Source organism: Haliotis asinina, chromosome 10 (genome assembly GCF_037392515.1).
Source record: "Haliotis asinina isolate JCU_RB_2024 chromosome 10, JCU_Hal_asi_v2, whole genome shotgun sequence".
Taxonomy (NCBI): Eukaryota; Metazoa; Mollusca; class Gastropoda; order Lepetellida; family Haliotidae; genus Haliotis; species Haliotis asinina.
The window spans coordinates 34,238,182-34,260,578 of NC_090289.1; the positions used below are offsets into that span (position 1 = coordinate 34,238,182).

Consider the following 22,397-nt stretch of genomic DNA (forward strand, 5'->3'; position numbering starts at 1 on the left):
TCACTGGATTGTATGGTCAAGACTCTGTTTGGTACAGGCCGCCACATAGTTGGAACATTGTTAAGTGAGGCGTTAAACAACAAACAGACACAAGATATGAACATCGTCCAACATAATAAAAGATCAATAATAGAATTGATTATATATTTATTAGACGAGTATACAAATGTACAAAATATTATGCAATAATACAAGTATTATTATACATAGAATATGTACAAATCGTTTTAAGGATTGAAAACAAATGCATAAAACGGGTCTTTCATAATCGACTTTATAAATATGCCACGCTTAAACATTATTACACACCATCAACAATAGTCAACATACAGGCTTTCCAGTCGTTAAAGCACCCGTTTTAGACTCAGTAACTGCTCTGTTTTGTCAATATGTTCGTTATTTTTTCAGCATTTAAGGATACAACGATTGGCATTTTCTCCTACAGTGTGAGTTAGCCGAACTCAATGTAAAGTAACGTTTCCTTACAACGGCACACGGAAAAACTCCTGGGGGCAGAGTGTCGGTATTGTGTTCATTGCTTAAAACACATGGACCGCACATGTGACATTATCAACTATGAATGTCTTAACAATACAAATGGAATTCTATTTACATACATAATTAATAAGTCTCAGAAATAAAACAGTATGTACAAGATGGAGAATCAAGATCAAGGAGAACAATAACATTAAGTACGTGACATGCATGCTTACTGCATGTATTATCTTACCATATCCGTGATATCTGTCAGCGGAAAGCAGATACGATGAAACCTCGTTACTCCGGACAACATCATTTCCAGTAAATTGTCTGGATGAGTACATGTACGGATAAACGAATCACTGGCCATTGTAAGCTTGCTTCTATGACAAGTGACAACAATAGTTCGGATAAACGAGGTTCCGATATAAGGAGGTTTCACTGCACATCCATCAGATACGATAAAGATATATACATCATAAGACAAGACTAAGGGTTTTACTTTACATACATTTACTCCTCTGATCTAGTTGCAGCTAAGACATTACGACCTTATCACAAATAAGAAAGTAGAAGACAAATATCCGAAATTGTCTTTTTGAAAAATCACATAATGTTCGAAAAAAATTATGCTTATTGAAAATAGATTTTTAATGAATGTAAATTATATATATTTCATTACATTTTGAGTCAACGCTGACTGTCAGTAATCCACTTTTAATTTTAAGCACTATTTTGCCAGCGTGAATTGGATTCAGCTGATAACTGAGACTGGTTATCATCAGGCACTGACGTAAGAACACTCAACCTTCCAAACGGTTCTCAAACAAATAGAATTACTTCAGAAACCCTGAAATTCGTAAATCAATCCGTTTCAACTTAGTTTTCTGCCTTTAAACAGTCACAAAAACGAGGAGGGTGTATGTACACGTGGAATATATAGGTCTTCTTTTCAGACTGCATTTTTTTAATAACAAATGACTGCTACCACGGACACTACATATAAGTCATGACCAGAGAATTCTTAATCCGTATATAACTCCACAACGTACTGAATGAGGTGAAACCACTTCAGGAACATTGGTTTCTTTTGCTTTAGGCTGCATAAAAATAATTAAATGTTTCTCAGGCACATTTTTTTTCAAAAGTGACGAGGGCGGTAGGACTTTTTCTTTAAATTTTTTATCTGAAAAAAGTGACTGGGGAGGAACACGGTTTTTTTCTCAGAAATACAGTTTGGGAAGTTTAACACATGTTAAAGAGTTGTAGATACAGTGTATATATATATATATTATGGCATTTACAGATTGTTAGGCGCACAAATAAAAGTGACGCGCCGATGCACGAAAAACATTTCACTTTTTTATTCAGCCTTATGTGACTACACAAATGACAATTTCAATAATCAAATTACGAATTCATCATCCGTAATTGATGAGTATACATATATATACTATAGTATTTCAGTTGAGGAATTGTAGTAAATATATATTTTTATCAAGCTCAAAAAAATGTTTTGATATTTGTCACTGAAACAAACAAAAAATATTGTAAATAAGTAATTATTAACAGCATAATCAACACTTTCAGAAGGTCAAAGACTTTAGGGCATGAAGTAAAATAGCATGGCCCTGAATAGGGATCCTCATCGTGTAGCGGTTGCAATGTAGAAATCTGAACACATACATTTACAATAAACAACTATATACACTATAACATACGGAACCTACTCACAACTATTGGATGCATTTGCTTTTCGCTCAATGTCAGTAAAATCAGATGCTAGTGCTACCGCTGCCAAAACATCTGAGGACATCACGTGTGGCAGGTCACCTGGTCACCGACCAATGAAATGATAGCCACAAGAGGTCATTAGCCAATCAGAGCAGTCTCTCTCGAGCTTTACTACACTTGTTTCAACCATTCATCACCACTCGTCCCTTTACCTAAGTTCCAAATAAATATTCGGCTTGTCCCGGCATAACTTGAGTTGGTCACAAATTTTGTTTCAACCTGACTACAAACTACGTTTAGAAAAGTTGTTTTGAATTTTAAAGTGGCCCAACGTTTTAAATTCAAAGTTTGAAAACCGGAAACTCTTTCGGGCGGAACCAGTCGTATAACCCGCAACTATCGTTTGGAACAATTCGAGTGAAAACACGAGGTTGCATGATAATGAATAAACACATTCGTATTGTCACTGTCGGGTGAGCGGAGCTCTGATTGGCCGAATGAAACATCGCTCTGACGTCACCCCGCATGACCTCTGACCTTTGTTCCGCGGAAACCGCAAAATCTGATTTTAATGAGATCGTTACCGTTTGAAAACCAATTGCACCCTACCACTTGAAAACTATACACATCGTTAATATTTACATGTCAGTACAGTCTCATAGGTTGCATTTAAAAAATGTGACATTAAACGATTTGCAACAAGAATCACAAGCATTAATGACGCATCGGGGCAGAGACTGTTGGTGAATACAACGTTCAAACGCCACAAGCATTACAGCATATCAATTAAGAAAATATTTGATATTTGCCTGCAGTGTAAACACCAGGAACCTTGTTCGAGTCCGAAAATTTGATTAAACCAACATCCCAGTTTAGCCCTTCCTTAGACTGTCCAATCACATTCCGTTGTTCCAATTCCTGTAGTGGGTTTCGAAGAACAAAAATTAAAACCAAAAAACACAACAGTTACACAAGTCACTTCAGAGATAACTGTGACATATAGGAATTTTTTCATAATATTGATCATGATATTGTGTTTATTAAGTCCTGCGTGTTTTCCGTTCGCCTTGGGGTCGTTATAGCTACACAGAATGCAACGATAAGGGTCCAAAGGGACCCACACCTCAGGCGAAACTAGTACTAGTTGCGCAAGGGTTGTAACCATTTTTCTATCATCAGCTTATTCCCTTGCATCATAAAGATGACTCCCCAACGTTATAGGAACCGGTGACGTTGATGCAGTAATAGAAGCTATGAGTTAATATAAAAACGGGAACTGTTTCTTATGATGACATTTGATCTCTTTCTCTGTTTTGAGTGAAGAAGGGGAAAGTTTGACACATTGCACTGAGTTCTAGACACAATGTCCGAAAAGAATTGTCACACCTTATGTCAAAGATATGCCAATTGGGTTGTCTTTAGTCGCAAGGATCCTGAACAGTCTGAAGTTCCTGTAGAATGACGGCTTGCTCTTTCGGTATTTCCTGATTTTCTTCTTCCGGTTCATCCTGGCCAGCTCGTCCTCTTCTCCTTGGTCACTTTGTGCCTTCTCCGATCTATAGCTCGTCTTCCTCACTCTCAGTTCAGCGTATGGTCCTGTGATGTTGTGCTTACGAGCCCTTCGACGCTTTCCCTTCCGGCCCTTCCTTCCCTTCCTGCCCTTCCTGTGCTTCCTCCTCAGCTTATAATCCCTCTTCCTCATCTTCTTCTCCAGTTCCTCCTCATCCGTTTTCGTGTTCAGCTTAAAAGCTTCTCTGTCATCGCTAGCCTTCATCTGGAGTGGTATCGGTGCAGGATGGGGAAGGACAGCCGGTTTCCTCAACGCTGGGTCTGCAGGGACGCTCACAATGGCGTTAGACGTTACCGGCGTTTCCGACGATGCGTTGTGGTGGAGGCAGACACGTTTGCATTCTTCTTCGTTCCGGAAATTGTTCATGTTGCCGTCGCAGCCGCCGTAGGTAAACCATGAACACTTTCCGGCGTGGACGTTGAAGTACCATCTTCTGAAGCGGGCGCCACATGAACCCGGAGCTGGAGCCAGCTCGCAGACCTTGGATTTCACTGGAACCAGAAACACAGTCAGGAATATACCAGTTTCTATCTGGTACTGACATTGTTAAACATGTTAACATTCAGTGCCAAGCGTACGTAAGTCCACAAACATTCAAAGTAAATTCTAAATTTCCAGGTTTTTAATCGTAGAATAAGTGATTTTTGTGGTATGGCTAGATGTCACAAATTGCTGACGGCTGAGGGAATGATGTAAATCCAGCTAGGGTCCATGTAGGTAGCAAAGGTACTGTAAGCCCCCATGGTCCCTAGTATGGTGATCTACCTTCAGTTGTCACCAATCTATAGCCCATTTTTATAGTGTATTGTCATGTATAGACAGATTGTTTTAGGTATAATTACTGGTTTTACATTCTTTTCTGTGGTATTCTAGTTGTTTTACTGTCCTTTGTCGATATGTTTTTGTAATACTCATATATTCCATTTCAATGTTATGTTCCCGTCACGATATGGCTGAAATATTGCCGATGTGACGTTAGATATTAATTCACTCACTCACTCAGTGCCAAGCATGTCATATTTGGGATTACACTTTCACGATAAAGTACAGAATCTAGCACTTTTGTTAGACAGATTGCCACCCTCTTTAATGTCAATACATATCGTAATGATAATAAATGTAGCATCCAGGATTATTCCATTGATATATCAACTTGTATCACCTTGGGCACGCTGCATGTACAAGTCTGACTTTGTATTGGTTTTACAATGCTAATTCACTTAGACACCATGCTGCAGTTTTAGATATACACATGTACAGCCGACCAGTCTTTGTCATCATCCTGAATATCTTACGGTATGACGCAGCAGATTTCGGTTTAACAAAACGATATAACAGGTCCTATTGGCCCTAACTTACCAACTACCAAAAGTTAAAGCTCATTGGTTGGGAGTGCCAGATCGATATGCATATTTAAGGGTGTCCCTACCTTCGATCTTCCTTTGATGGACACAGACGGGGAAGGACATCTTCCTTGGCCAGACCAAGTGTTGTATGGCGCAGATCTTGGAGACTGGACACACTTTCCTGTACGCCTGGAGTGTGGCAAATGTACAGGATGAGTGGAAATATTGAGATGAACCAAAGTGTTTAGCATTGGCCAATTTGAACCTTTCCCAACAAACACTTTTACAAGAAAAATACTCTTTAGCAACCCATGCTATTCGAAAGGGTTGTCAGACTCGCTGACTTGGTTGACACACGTCCTCGTGTCCAAGCTCCTTAGAGCCATGGTCATGCCGTTGATCACTGGATTGTCTGGTCCGAGTGGGGTGTAAAACTAAACGAAGTCATTCAGCCAGCAACAAATACACTTGATCAGTATTGGACAGAGAGTCAGGAAAGTAAGGAGTAATACTCACTTTACACAGTCTTTCTGCCTCGACGCCGTAAGAGAACTTCTTCGTTCCAGGATCCAAGGTCATGCTGTTGACCTTCAAGGAGAAGGAAATGACAGTTTATTGATAAGGATTTTACACAAAGAGGAATAAAAAGAAATAATGACCCGCATAGGCACATTATGCAGATCATTCATGATTCACGCATTCCATTCTTTCGTTTCCAGGAAAAACAACTTCCAAGGCCAACGACGGAATCATGAGTACAATTGGTAGAAACGACCGATATGGCTTAAACACATGCAGGCCTACAGCTTGAATCTGTGATCTCATACTCCGGGAATCCTTGGGGTCATCCAAACACGTGGAAATACCGTTGAGGTTATGATATCACCATTTCCTCTTATTTCACAATCGTGGAAGCGTTTTGCGGGTAATTAAGACAACAATGCGATGCCGTCAATGCACGTAGGCAACCACAGGGTTTGGGGTATACCACTTAGTCCAATAAGGTCACGTTGGTCTAGGAAGGTTACGTCTTTCTTGTCTAGATACATACAATGGTTCCCTGGATACCAGCAATGTGTTGGCAACGAGGATACAGTGGATGATAAATACGCTGTTCGATGTATTGTCATATGTGGTACAACAATTCTTGACCAGGAAATCGCAAATTTGAGTCAGTGTCGTTTTACGCCGCGTTCAGCAATAAACCAGCAATATCGCGAAAAGGTAGGCATGATAAGGTTTCAACAAATGTTAGGAATCGACCCCACGCCCACCCGCGAAAAGGGCGAACGTCTTAACGAGAGGACTAACTAGTCGCCACACAAATATTCAATAAATCTGTAAACAATGTTTTTCCCTTGATAAGTAAAAGCAAAAATATTCTCGTCAGTTCCAAGTAAATCGACTAATGATTTCTGCTTCGTCTTGGGCACATACAATAGGTGTTGGACCACTAATTTAAGTTCGATATAATCGCACTTCGTTATGCGATATTCGACTAAAATATACAGCAAGCGCCAAACAAAAGTTCGACATATCCTTTGGTTCGTTACAAACGTGTACGTTACAAACGTGTTAGCCAATGCTAAAAAGCATCTAACGGGATCGCATGATCACACGTCAGCACGTCCCAGCTGCGTAGGTCGATGCTTAATCTGTTGATCACAGGATTGTCTGGTCCAGATTTGATTATTTACAGACCGACACCTTACAAGTGGAACAGTACAACGTAAAACTGAACTCACTCACTCACTCACAAACGTGATTTACTGCATTTCAAATGAATTCGTGGGTTTTTTTTCATCTTTCACAGGGGTGATGCAGTGCAGTTCTTAGTCTGAAGCAATTACATATACCAGTTCCAGGAAAGGGGAGCAATAAAACCACGCCCTTAGTTCCCCTCCCCTCCTTCCAGTGCTTTGACTGATTACATTCTGCACTGGATTACCTCCCCTTGTGTTTTATCATTTTCCCCGTCCTCCAGAAAGAGAGCGTGTGGGGGTATTTATACACCCAAAGTCAAGTAGCATTGCTTTTCACTCATCCTTATCGTGTGATATTAACACTTAAACATCTGGAGAACAAATATTAGTGAGTTGCATGTGCTTTCCCTAATTACTTCCGTTCTCTCTGAAGGTGAGTATCATTGATATGGGTTAGGAATGACTGGACAGTAGGGGTGCTTTGCTTTGCGCAACACGTCCTTAAGATTATGAGTGAAAAAAACGCATAATTTTATTATTAGCTTTATATTTGAAGACGAAAAAATACAAACTTAAACAAGAATTCGCTTCAGAGACAAAATAGTGTCCAACGCAATTCCCTTTCATTTTGCCTGGGGTAGAATATTGATCTTCAGTAACCCATGTTTGTCGTAAGAGGCGACACATGGGATCGGGTGGTCAGACTCGCCGACTTGGTTGACACAGGTCATCGGTTCCCAACTGCTTAAATCGGTGCTCATAATGTTGACCACTGTTTTTCTGGTCCAGACTCGATTATTTACTGGAATATTGCTGAGTGTGGCGTAGAACTAAACTGTGATTGGCTTTTACTGCTTTAGCATTGCGTGTGTATGTGACGAACACCGTGTTTGGGGGAAGGGGGGGGGAGTTCTTTTAGTCGCGAACGCATGTATCTTCACTCCTTGAAGGGGGATCAGAAACATGCTGAATTGTGCAGTGTAGTCTGTAGGAATAAGGTCGATGTAGTAGGCTAGTGCTTAAAGCGTTCTCTCATCACGTCAAAAACCCGGGTTCCATTCCCCACATCAATACAACCTACAAAGCCCATTTCTGGTGTCCCCCGTTGTAATATTGCTGGAATATTGCTAAAAGTGGATTAAACCACATAACTCACAGCAATTATCGAAAGGGTCTCTGATATGCCATTGTCCACAGTAACTTATCTAGATCGTAAAATAGTCCCATATGGACTTGGTGTATTACACGCGATTGTGACCGAGTGGACGATGCTCATACTTTCAATCACTGGTTGGTTTCAAGGGACGAGATGACACACCTGGAATATTTCTGGCAGCGACGTTAAACAGCAGTACTACAAACAAACAACCTTAACCTCTGAAGGGTTGATAAAGAACTTAACACACCAGCTAGAAGATGCCTTGACAAACGATCAGCTTAATCCAGCATTCCGGTCAATGTAAGCTGAGGGAGTGTTTTGATGACGTTATATCGAAGGCTAATGAGGGTGGGCTTAGCGACGTGCAAGGCATTAAAGGGTACGCGATACTATGGTGTTTCTTGTGCAGAGCTCGTGTTTGAAAAGGATGGTGCACCGCCAGTCGGATGCAAGAGTGTGTGAATGGACTCAAGGAGCTCCGAAAGAATTCCGCATTCCGTGAGAGTCGCGACATCTATCTCGCCATACTCGTGGTAAACATGGGTAAACAGCATGCGAAACGGTGCACCTTTTTATGTCCCAGGTAGAGATTCGGAAGCACGTACATATTGTCGTATGAAAGAGCACACCTGGCTATATTCAAATGCAGTTTGATACCTGAAAAGAACCTGTTTTGAGACAAATATTTTTATTTCTATTTTCGGTTGATGGTATTTAAACCCGCCTTGTAATGACAGGCGCATTTGATTTACTTGAAACTAGGAAACTGGGAAAATTGTTCTTTTCGTGAAATTAATATGTCACGTTAGTTCATGAACAGCGAAGAATGTTAAGGTCCAAATCTATCTCAAGAATGAATTGCATTTTACGCCGGTTTTTTAAAAAAATACCAGGAAATATCGACAGGGACGTCAGTACTGCACCTCCAATGTGGCCAAGTGGGAATCGAACCCGGACCATCAGCAGTACTAGCAAACGCTGAAGCGCAACACTAACCACCACCCGAGAATACATAACATATTTCATCGTAATAATGCTTTCAGTGTACCTTGTGAACTGAACAAGGGCAGAATTCAAGAGAGGTTCTGTTTGAAGTGTAACCTCAGCACTGAAAAAAACGCTAAAACACACCCCTACCGCAATTCCCTCTCCAGTGAGCAAAGGATAGCGCAGCCAATGCACCCAACATGAATGTTATTGTGGGTTGTTGTGACAGTATAAACAGAGCAATCAAAGCCGTTCTCTGTACAGCAGCTAAACTGGTAATGTGATCTTAAACATGCAGTCATTCAGCAGCCCCAGGTCACAATTACAAGAGAAAGGCACGTCTATTTGTAAAAGAGAAAAACACAACCGTGATTATTTCTGTCCAATCCTCCCTGAAGCTAGATAGCAAACGTCATACTTGGTTTCAGCCATTCTAGTGATGAAGTGTGTGAGTGAGTGAGTGAGTGAGTGAGTGAGTTTGGTTTTACGCCGTGTTTAACAATATTCCAGCAATATCACGGCGGGACACACCAGAAATGTTGTATCCATGAGGGGAATTGAACCCTGGTCTTCGGTGTGATGAGCGAACGCATTGACTACACGGCTACCGCACAGCTTAAGACATTTTATCTCGAATCAGTACAAACTGATGAATTTTGCACAAATCTTTACTAACTGTTTCATTTCGAAAACAAGTGACTTCCAGGTGTATAGTGTCGGTTTGAATGAGTTCAAGGCCGCGCATGCACGTCTTTTTCAATCTTCCTCCTTTTGAACCTACGCCTCGCCCTGTCAGATTTACGTTAATTCCATGGCGACTCTAAAGATTGCTGAATCAGCACTTGATCATCAGTGGACGTTGACCCTTTGTGGGTAGAGGCCTAACGGTCCTCGTACTGAATGTCCCTTGTGTCCAAATCATCATAAATGGACACGATAAGTCTGATTAAACACGGGACTAATTCAGTTACCTTGTTCAAAGTTTCTTCTTTCTTAGGCGAAAGCCGCCATAATACGACAAGGAGGGTCAAAGGACTTGACACTCCGGGGCAAGGGTGGCCCCAGTGACCCGACCATTGTGACCGGTGCGATCAATCAAGGTCTATGTCCATGCATATATTCAGCCCAGTCGACATTAAATATTTCGGCATTTTTTTAAATTACAAATCATTCGGATCATAGCTGGCATTTAGCTGCGTCTTGATTAACATTTCTTTTAATAATTAAAGGGGCGGTGGGGTAGCGGCCAGGGTTCGATTCCCAACATGGGTACAATGTGTGAAGAATATTTTCTTGAGTCCTCCGCGTTGATATTGCTGGAATTTTGGATTTAGCGGCGTAAAACTAAAACCACTCACTTACCTTTTCGAAAATTATCCTTGTGACAAATGAATGAGTAAGTTAGTTTTGTTTAACGCCGCCTGTAGCATTAGTCCAGCTACATGGCGGTATGGCAAAAGACGCATAACAAGAGTTTCCGTTTGCTAACATGGGGAGAACATGTTTCGTGGTTGGATGTCATTAAAATATTCATATTCAGTTATTTAATGTTATTATTTATTAACTACTTTCGAAATTTACTCTCAAACGATATAACATATAATTAAAATATTTACTGATCACTTAAACGTACATATTAGTACTACCTTGTCTGACTTGATCTCTGACAGCCTTGGTTGTAAAGAATATCCTAGTGGTTAAAGCGTTAATACTAAGAACCGAGTGCGATTCTTTAACTGGGTCCAATGTGTGAAGCCCATTTCTGCCCCCACACCCCATCCCCCACCACTCACCACCCACCACCCACCACCCAAACACCCCACCCCTACCCCGCTGGAATACAGCTAAAAGTGGCGTAAAACTAAATTCACTCAAATTAGCTCATATGGGGAAGTCTTCGAGCACGAAAGATTATCAGAACCCCAGGAGCATAATCATGGCGAGCCTCGAATTCGTCTTAGCGGATCCTGACACAGCGAGATCGTTTTATAAGGCGCTTATACTATCACTATACCATTACCAAGTGAAACTTGGTGGAGCCGACATTTTTCTCTCAGAGAAAAAGAGTGAAGAAGTGAGTGAGTGCAGCTTTACGCTGATGTCAGCAACTTCAAGGCGGGAAACACCAGAAATGGGCCGCGCAGTAATATTGCTGGAATGTTGCTAAAAGTGGTGTAAAACTATACTCACTCTTAACCAAGGTTTACGACCTTCTGTACATTGGAAGCCACAAGCAAAGACACGTGGTACCGTGTTTCCATTAATACTATCAACACGGTGGCCTACGGCGATAGGAACGAACGCTAAACAATATCTCACAGATGGGACATTTTAGCATAACAGACCCTGTTCCAAGAGAAAACTATTTTCAGGAATTCGTTCAGACCTGTATACATGTTCAAAAAATATCCTGCTTTAAATTATCATTCTATATGAGGCACACAAACAACGTTGACGAGATGCTGGACCATTTGTAGATTGTTACTCTCAATGGAACCTCCACTGCTTCCAGTTCACGTGCAACAACAGTAAATTTGGAAAAGTACCGTTCTTGGATCTTGTATGATGTCATTGTGCCTGTAAACAAATAAGCTTGATCCCTCCCAATTATGTCGACCGTGCGGTCATTTGATGTTTAATAAACTTAGCAACTTCCGTTCGCAATGCATGGTGGGTGGAGTCCGCACACATGGACTTAATAAAGCTAAAAGCCAACTGCCGTACCACACATAGAGATTTAAAAGGATCGTTAGTTAGTTTTTGACTCAGCATATAATAGACGGGGTAAGTGAAACACGTTGACCAAACACAACAAATCAACAGCAGCTTTAGAAATTTGTTTTAAGACTACTCCAGATGACCAACCAAACCGCCGTGTATCCAAGTATGATTTAACAACATAAAGAAGTGCACTGAAGTTTAGATTTTGGCCGCTTCCAGCAACAATCACACAATATGACTCCGAGGGACACCAGAAACAGGCTTCGCGTATTGTGTCCATATGTGGGGACATAAACCCATGTCTTCAGCATGACGAGCGGACGCTTTAACCATTGGCCTACCCCAGCGCTCCGATTTGCAACACGGCGTGAGTTGGTGACTGCACTTGCTAACTGCAATAGTCACTTAACCTGTCATCACGACCGTTGTTGTTGTGGAGCTACGATGTATATAGCCGTCCATGTCATTGATCTTGATCACTGCAGTACAGATTTAAACAACACTAACCCTTAATAGTTAAGTTTTCCATCAACATCTTGTCTGAGGAAGTGAGACGTTGTCTTTGGCACATATAACATGTGGTATGCTTTAAACTTTTATTTGTTTGAGATGAAAGCTACATCACCAAGTAGGGCACGGATAAATAACTTGTAATCCTCTCTGGGCAAAGCTCGTTTCAATTTCCATGACTTGCTTTCGAATGTTTTACCATCGACAGGGTGGGGTAGCTGAGTGATTCGTGGCTCATCATGCAGAAGACCCGGGTTCGATTCCCCCACACTGGTACATCATATGAAGCTCATTTGTGGTGTCCCCAACGTTGATATATGGGGGTGGGGGTGGGGGGGTGGAATACTAATAAAAGGGGTGTAAAACTAAACTTACTTTATCGTTGACCGTCTGTGTATCACGTAATTTTCACACATAAAAGCATCTCCCTTAGGCCTTTTTAAGGTAACCTTGATTTTTATAGTTATTTCATAAAGTAACCCCAAACATGAATTGTAACGCCGGTATCAAACGTGATTAATGTTTGAAGTTTGTCGATGTGATTTTCCACCGATTTTTGAAATATTCCAGCAAAGTCACGGCGAAAACGTCCGTTTTACACATAGTACCGTGATGGAAGTCGGACCATAACAAATCCTAACCCTACCGCCCTTACGAAATCGAGTAAATAGAGATACGAACGGCGTGGACTCAAGAAATCGGCTTCGTGCTGTGTACCTATATGATGAATCAAAGCCTGATATACGCTAGATATACGTAAGTGCCATACATTAATATAAATTTACGACTATCTTAAAGCTAAAAGAGCTTCGAAAATCTAGGCCCAGGACTGTAACTAAGGCTTTAACCGCTTGACTACACCGTTACCCACCACAATCATGAACCTATCTGTACCTAGACATTTTCTCAAACAATTAAAAATATGCAATGAAATATCAAAAAATAACATTGTGATATTGCGAATGGCATGGGGCGTTTAATTCTTGACACAACAAAGCTTAACTGAAATGTTATTCTTTAAAAATATTGCTGATGAGGAATCATAAACAATTAACAAATTCTTAACCGAATTTGCAAAAGTAAACAATATTTCTAGGGGACCTTGAGAGAGAAACAAAATTGTCACGTGAAACGATAATGCCTCTAATTCAAATATTCCTAAAATGTTTGCCAGCTGGGTCTAGGGAACCCTGCAACGATTCAGTAAAACGTGAGGGTCTAAACCTCCGGGCCCTTCTGTTAGAAAGAGCTATATCACAATTTTCATAGGTACCCAGATCCCCAGATCAGCTTTGTTTCACTTACATTTTGTGAGTGAGATTAGTTTTACACCACACTCAGCAATATTCAAGCTATATATGGCTGTGGTCTGTAAATAATAGCGTCTACCAGACAATCCAGTGATCAACGGCATAAGCATCCACCTACGCAACTGGGATACGATGACATGTGTCAACCAAGTCAGCGAGCCGGACTACCCGATCCGCCTAGTCACCTCCTACGACAACCATGGGTTACTGGAAATTAATTCTAACCCGGATCTTCACAGGTGCTTATAACATGGAATCTCTTTTAAAAAATGTCAGTTTCTGTTCTAAACATGGATGATATACTAGGTTCCACTTCGGGTTGTCATGACAATTTTAATATAGCTACAATTTTATTGGCTCAGTCATCTAAGCCACCTCGGTATGATTTACAGAGTTGCGTCCCTTATACACACCAGGCACCTATTCTTTTAGGTGTGAATACTTCTGTTATATACCTAGGCCTGTTAACACCCACAAAAGGGGTAAAATCTTCCTCTGCATCCATTTCCTCTCACATTTATTAAACATGCCAATGAATAGCTGATACAATGTTCAAAGTGTCCTTAAAACAAAGCCTCTCCCATCATCGCCCATACAAATCACACAAATGAAAGTTGAAATGTGAGTATAACTGGTATGTTATTCTTTTAATATCAGTATGTCTACGACATGTCTATGTTTGCTGTTGGTGGGGACGCCAAGCGACTACAGCGTTCATTTGTACGAAGCAATATTTGATTTTCGACTATGTTCCAAACTCTTTTCTGGTGTGTCAGGTATTGTTGGGATATTAATAAATGCCGTGTGAAAGCTACAGCCAGTCACTCGCAACTGATTCTGGGCAGATTTGAATGTTAAGTGAAGGTTTGGGCAGCTACCTTTTTAATTGCTCAAACCGGCTCAAAACTTCACTCATTCACTCTGTGTGCACGACATGCACAGTTTGGTACAGTAACGTTGAATAATTTCATGTTCTGCAAATGTGGTCTCCTGTAAGGCAGACCTTTACCTGTTTACCTATAGACTATTGATACGAAAATCTAAATTTATTTGTTTCTTATAACACTGGTTAAAACCAGATCCGAAACCAACAAGAAACAATGAACACGCTCATATAATATCAACGGTACCCGTTTGTACTGAAAGCCTACAGTTAAACGTTTCTGTACTTTTACACCATACACTGAATACTGCACAAGTGACGACGGCCTCCGTGTTGACCCTCAATATGAGCCTCTGTGGTAAGCCCCTGCAAACAACACAGATCGAACGCAAGCCCCTGGGTCACGTGACAGCCCAAATATGCTGTAGTGTCTATTTTGTTTTGTCCCACTTACTTGTTTACTTGCCAAGAAAGGTATTCTGTTTGTGTCCTACATTTAAAGACATAGTACCCAGCGCTTCCTTATTTACGGTTTACAACAGAGACTTAATCTCAGTCGTATACCAACGTTGTTCATGGTGGTTTCAAGACATAATTTCCTTATCGAAATGGTTCATTACAAAATACGTATACAGTGAATAAAGCAACGGATTATATTGATTGTTTTTGGAGATGTAGTTGCTGCTGCTGTCTATGTTGTTGTTGCTGAATTTGAAAAAGCTCCAGTTCCGCCCTTAAAGTCCAACCCAATATAAACACCGCAACCTTTTTTCCTCGTGCATTAGTCGTCGCTTTTTGTCCCATCTTTGATAGACCACAATTACCCACTAAACTTTGAGCCAGTGCATGCATAAAAGAACTAACACCAAAAAATGTTGCATTTACAGCCCGGTGAAATGTAAACGTTGCCTCTATTCCATTGGCCGACAAATTCACGTGCATTTGTGTTTTACGGCGATGCAGCTAAAGGTTTTATTGAGAATTAACTTTATATCCATGCCTTTTGAAGTGATTAATGATTGGTTTAAACAAACAGAAATAATGAAGTCTCCCTGGCCTCAAAGGACTTCCCGTGAGCACGCGCCGCCATGTTTATTTTATACTTAACTCTCGTGGCACGAGCATACAGCCCGACTTCCCAAGGTCATGTGATTATTGAATCACCCCATTCTTTATTCCCATCAACATGCACATAGATCAAAATTCCAACACAGAGCAACATTACAATTTATAAATTTATATCAATAAATATAAATGAACATAAATGGAAGAGCATTTAAAAACGGAAATGTTCAGAAATATGTAAATTAAATTAAATTAATCCCAAAATACAATTTAGATTGTCAAAGTCTAACTTGCACTAAAAGGAGTTTATTAAAAAAAATAAATATAATTCAGATTGTCAAAGTCTCGATGTCAAACATCCATCGTTCCTCGAGTTACCTTAGAAATATGCATGAAATGTGGTGTGTGTTTCTCTCCATTGCACAATAGCTGACTGTTTTCAGACATTGTAAAACACATTGCCGCGTGGGTGTCAATATCATCAGCAGTTGCTCTAATCCCCCAGATAGCCAGTAGAACGCATGAGCTATTTGTAACAAAAGCCTTGATAGCATTACATTCACAGATGCCCTCTTGCATTGCATTGTAACAGTGACGTGTCACGGTATGTTAAACTTACCAGATTTATATCATGGCGGCCATTGGGTATAACTTGACCTATTGCCTTATAACATCCATGACATTAACTGAATGCACGTTATGTGTAACCTAAGCTTCTACGTTTGTTTGAATTATGTCAGTTTAATGGCATCGTTCAGGAAAATGGTAACCGCTGTTGCCATTGAACTTTCGCAGTTAACAGAAGAGTGGGTGTTTTTAAAGTAACACACGTACACATCAAACTAAGGCCTACGTAAAAAGTGATTAGAAGTCATGAGGTGAAATCGTGTAACAAACTGATGCTATAAATATTCTTGGTATCGCAACGACTTTTTAAAGTCCACTGGACGTCATCAACGTCAGGCGTGAAGACCTCAGACGCTTTGGCACGTAGATATTATTATCATATATATGGGCATTTTATAGCGCTATACACCCAGTCTCCATGCATGCTCAAAACGCTTTGTTTCCCCCCTCTATCGTTGTATGTCAATCTCACAACGTATCGGCATGTCTTCTTTTCAATTCTGGGCATCATACAACTCGTTCAGCCACTAGTACTTTGGCCCTCTTTTTACTGCACGTTGCTGTACCCGAAACTAGGTGTTTGAACGTTTTCATGTTGTTACCCTCAGGTCTCCAACCAACGGATTCGTGAGTTCTATTACGCGTACACTAGATATGAGTGATTTTGACCTTTGCTTAGATCAGTACATGCATTTCATTTATCATAACGGGGTATTAGTTTGATATGGGAGAACCCGAAAATCTGAACCAACGTGAATATAATGGGCTACTACGGCCACTAGATTGTCGTAAGGGAGGTAAGTATGTACGTAGTGAGGCAACACTTAAACTTTACGAGTTGAAACACTGAAGCACGAATATGGTGCTGAAAACCAAAAATCTCAATCAAGGCGAATCTTTGATGAGAACCCACGATCAGAACATCCTTGATCGACAATGGCAGTGAACAAGCCTGGTGGTTAAAGCGTCCGCTCGTCACGCCCCGAGTCCTGGGTTCGATTCCCCATGGTTAGAATGTGTGAAGCCCAATTGTGATATTGCAGGAATATTGTTAAAAGCGACGTACACCATACTCACTTCTTGATCGACTAAGGGACGTAACTCAGCGCAGCGAAAAGCCGCGTCCGACACCTACGAAACGCCCAGCATAAAAACTGAAACTTGTTCAAGCCGTGATTGCATACAAGATCCATCCGTCTCAGCAAACTATCGTTCTATCACATTACACATTTTGCGGCAGGTAACGCAAACAGACATACTACTTACTCCATATGCACGACCAGATTTTGAAAGGTCTGACTCCACTTTAAAATAGTACAGTGTTGATTTATGTGTATATACACAGTGTGCGTTACGTCACAATGGCGCCTGCCGTTACCGTGTGTTCACACAAACCATGACGTTCTAATAAGTACGCAACCAGTATAAGTATGTACGCCGTCCAATATCCTTTGTCTGCAGTCACCACATTCGACCATGATCACGTACCCATTGTCCAAGATATTGACTGTCTCTGCTTTAATCTGTCTGCTTTGATGTTTCGTTTAAAAAAAACGAAAACGTCAAAAAAACTCATTCATTTGTCTTCATGACGCCGTAAGCCTCAACTTTCTACGTCTGCGTCTGCATGGGATATGAGACACTTGAGTGAGTGAGTGAGTGAGTGAGTGAGTTGGATGTGATGTCATAGACATTCACTTTGGTGAAACCCATGTGCACCGTACTGTGCTGACAAATCAGAGATTACCATCGGCGAATCGAACACATGATCAGCAGATCCTGACAAGGTTAAGGAAGACATCTGAGCTACTGTGCAACCCGTGCACCAGACACAGGGGGCACTTACGAGGATCAAGACACGGAACAAATTTATCACTCATTCCATTCCTTCTAAACCTTCTTTCGTTAACATGTAGTATCGTCACTGAATTCCATCCATTTATCTCATTTGTTTCCTTGACGCCCAAGGCACTGTCTTTCGACTGATAATGAAGACTGGTATATGCCTTGGTAGAAATACCAGTTCTATAAAACTGTTCACCTATCTCATAATACAGAGTGGATTCCTGGCCCGCACTGTTCCTGGCTCACAATGTTCAAAACATACAAGGCCCTTAGTGCATGTTGACTTGTCAAAGCTCTATATACAACATATAACCCGCTCCGCCAAGCAGATGAATGCAACGATATTATTTACCTCTCTTCAACAACCGCCCTGCCCATCTATAAATATTTAATCGATAAAAAACGACATTCAACTGGTACTACTATTTATATCCATGAAAGCATCAAGTCTTTAATCTCTAGGGGATTCGGAAGAGAACACCTGGATTAATTACACCTGTCCGCCCCCGCCAGCAGTTTCACAGGTAATGTCACAGGTAGCACCAAAGCAGGATCATATGTTGAACGCGCGGCCAGCGATAATCCTCGCCACTCTTGTCAGAAGCCCGTAGTTTTTGGTTGTGCAGAAGCTTCAAAGAAACTGCTGACCTTGTAACCAGTGTTAGTTTGAAAGTTGAATAGTTGCTAGGCCAGCTGATGGTGCAGGCTATGCTTTAAAAATACTTTTTTGCCTACAGCCGTCATTGAGTGTCGGACCCACGACAGTTTCATTGAAACACCTGGGTGATGAGGTAAAGCTAGTGTCCTCACCTGTTTCAGCTACACCGTCAGTCTAAAAGTGATGCTGAAGTGATCATGTACAAGTTAGTTTCTACGCCACAAGAAGCAAGACTACTCTTCATATTTAAAATACAAAATACAAGCACGAACATCACTGAACCATCCATAAACAGATAAGAAAGACCATGAATTATTTTCATGACTGAAATCGGATTAATCTGACCACACACGGGTAAGAAGACATTATTTTTTGTAAAATTTATTTCATTTTGAAATGTAGCAGGAAGATGTCAAATGAAATAAGACAATCGTCAGAGGCATCCTGATATCAACATCCCCTACAATAAATGCATTTTATTTTTACGACACGCTTTTAACAAAATCCATGTTTAACACTCGCAGGCACCAAGCCGCAGCACCATTTTCGGAATTTATCAATCATCTTCTCCAAAATCTAATTCCCTTGTGAAAGATCAGTGCCACTTTTCAGGCATTTATTTTTCCACACCTACAATTTACCTGTCAGAGTGAAAAAAAATCGCAACTTCAAGGTAAATATTCCAACCATGATGGCATTTGCGCAATCAAATATACCAACGTTGTCTGACGTTGCAACAGAAATCTGTATTCGGATACCCTCTTTGGTGGAATATGTATATATGCTTCTTCACAGGTAAAACAAGTAATATTTTAATTAAGTAATAAAGAAAGTATTGAAAACTTACCTTAAGAACGATAACTGTGAACATAAGCAATGAACGAATCATTATGATTCAGTGTAAGTCCACTCTATACAGGAACACAAAGTCCGACAAGTCCAGTGTTTTAAAACCAGGCGTTTGCTCGTCTTTCACGCAAGCACGTATCTCTGTTAATCCTGAGAAAACTGCCTGTTTTATACTCTTTTCCCGCACGCCAATCCGTAAACTAGACTTAACCAGTGGGCGAGCGTTACCTCATTTTACTCAACACCGGGGACGTGTTAGCCAATGATATGACTTGTTTTAGGGTTAGAGTTGAAGGGTCAGTTTTCTGACCTCGCTATACAGCATGGAGCATTGCAGGACATCTACAACACGTGGGCATGGAAAACACCCCCTGTCCATCTCACCGCAGGGCCCAGTATAGAGTAAAACTTACCATGTAGATATCGGTATGCATACCTAATGGATGAACATGTTCTCTGGTGTGTAGATTCGGTGTCAAAATAAATTCAGAAGACGTCCGTATCAGTTTAGACAAGACGTTATTATGTAAAAGCTTTGTGTGGTTTTGCCTGATAAGGAAGTAATCGGGGTTGAGCTGTTTGTGGAAATACATAAGAATCGCTTCATAAATATTTACTTTGTGTTAATGCAAACTTGGATGTCAGTCAAAACTGTTCTTTTTCCACTGTTTGTCTTTTCCAGAATAATAGATATATTTTATAGCCAACTGAAATTTTACATCACGAATCAAGTAAACTGACAAAATACAATGTTTGGTACATAAAAAAGCTCATGGAACTCCCACTATGTCAGGTTGAGCTTTAAAGGATTTTTAAAAATCTGATTCGATTTCTCTGTGTGAAAGGGTTGTAAAAATATACTTGGAGGTCCTTTTGTCCATTGTACACCAAGTCTTTCGATTCTTTTGATCAGGTAGGGTTATCTTAAACATATGTCAATAGATGTTTGTGGTTTTAATGAAAATCGGATGCTATCCGCTTCAATCAAAATAATACATATAACAATAATAATATTTTAGACCAAAGATTACATATATTTAAATTTGTGATGCACGTCCCTGACAAAGCATTAACATAGGATTCGAACTCCCTAGGCAGGCAGTAGTGAGTGAGTGAGTTCAACCGCAATCCGAAATATTACGACTATATGGCGGCGGCCTGTAAATAATCGAGTCTGAACCAGACAATCCAGTGATCAACATCATGAGCACATATCTCCGCAATTGGGACACGATGACAAGGTGTCAACCAAGTCTGACCACCCGATCCTGTCAGTCGCCTCTTACGACAAGCATGGGTTACTGAAGATCAATTCCGCTGTAGAGGGAACAGCGCCTGTTTAGTACATGTGGATAGTATTGAGGCGTCAAGTGAATGCACCTGTTCCTATTCACTCTGTTCGCATAATATCAAATTGTCAGTACAACGAATGAACAAAGAATGAACACTCATATTGGGAATCGAACCCAAACGCTAGTCGACCACACGTCCCATTACCTGGAATGGCCAAAGGAGTACTGGTATGCTCATGACAGTTACCCTTGTGCTCGACGGCGGAATTGTCTAAACGACCTTGAAAGTGTAACGTGTCGCAAATTCTTGTTTCATGTTAGCCATTGTCGTACACGTTTCTGTTTTTCTGTTACAGTGAGTGAGTGAGTTTTTAGTTTTCCACCGCGCTCAGCAGTATTCCAGCTACATGGCGGCGGGCAGTAAATAATCGAGTCTGGGCCAGACAATCCAGTGACCATCAACATGAGCATCGATCTGCGCAAATTGGAACCGATGACGTGTCAACCAAGTCAGCGAGCCTGACCACCCGATCCCGTTAGTCGCCTCTTACGACAAGCACAGTCGTCTTTTATGGCAAGCATGGGTTGCTGAAGACCTATTCCACCCCGGGACCTTCACGGGTATATTTCTGTTACAACAATCGTAAAGCATTGTGAATCAAGAAGTAATAATTACGTCCCGATTATGGTAATTTAATGTAATCCAGCAAGTATCCTCCAGATTACCAGTGGTCTTCATATCGCTGACGGGGCGGTGGGGTAATCTAGTGGCTAAGTCTCCCGTTCGTCACGCCGACGACTCGGGTTCGATTCCCCACATGGATACAATGTGTGAAGCCCATTTCTGGAGTCCCCGGCCATGATATCGCTAGAATATTGCTAAAAGCGGCGTAAAACTAAATTCACCCACTGACAGAGCTGAAATTACCCCAATGCGACGTTTGAATTACGTTTAATTTTAACAACCTGCTTCATGTTGTCAAAGTTGTCCAAAAAATAATATTTAAGTTGCGACATCGTAGTTCAAGGTTGTTTGACAAGTATTCTGTTTTCCCTTACTCACTTATTCATAAATCTTTAGTAAAGATAGTTACGACCTGACTCGATGCCTCTTTAGTTTATCAGTAGGTTAAAGCAAATATTTAAAAAAACGCCCAAAAATACTTCGTAGACAATATCTCACTGGGTTGGCACAATAACCTGCCGTAAGTCTGGACTAGTATACAAATCGTATTCTTATGTGTACATACACACTCGTACGTACACTCATATACGCACGCACGCATGTTTGTTGTATAACGCAGCACTTAACAATACTGCACTAAAGCTATATGACGACGGATATGGATATGTAAATAATCGAGTCTGCATCTGATAATCTAGTGATCAACAGCATGAGCATCGATCTACGCAGTTCGGATACGACGACATCCAAGTCAGCGGGCCTGACCACCCGACTTGCTTTGTCGCCTCATACCAGCATGGGTTCGTGAAGGCATATTCTAGCTTTCGAAAGCAGTCTCTATATTAGTGTTATTAGGACGCTGCTTTAAATCCCATTTCACCTGTTTACAACTGTTGCCAGGGTTCCCATACCTCCGACATATTCTCTCACAGGTATCGGAGAAGTGAGATGTTTACAATAGACTTACATTATG

General features: G+C 40.9%; 1 protein-coding gene across 1 annotated transcript; it reads right to left on the reverse strand.

The window, feature by feature from the left end:
• Window positions 1–129: 129 nt before the first annotated feature.
• LOC137298492 (amyloid-beta precursor protein-like) lies at window positions 130–19,590 on the reverse strand. The gene is made up of 4 exons (XM_067830781.1): window positions 19,446–19,590; window positions 5,647–5,718; window positions 5,214–5,319; window positions 130–4,275 (listed from the first exon to the last, which is right to left on the reverse strand). The coding sequence occupies exons 1-4, from the start codon at window positions 19,485–19,487 to the stop codon at window positions 3,602–3,604; spliced, it is 894 nt and encodes a 297-aa protein (XP_067686882.1). The 5' UTR covers window positions 19,488–19,590; the 3' UTR covers window positions 130–3,601.
• Between the last annotated feature and the right edge of the window lie 2,807 nt (window positions 19,591–22,397).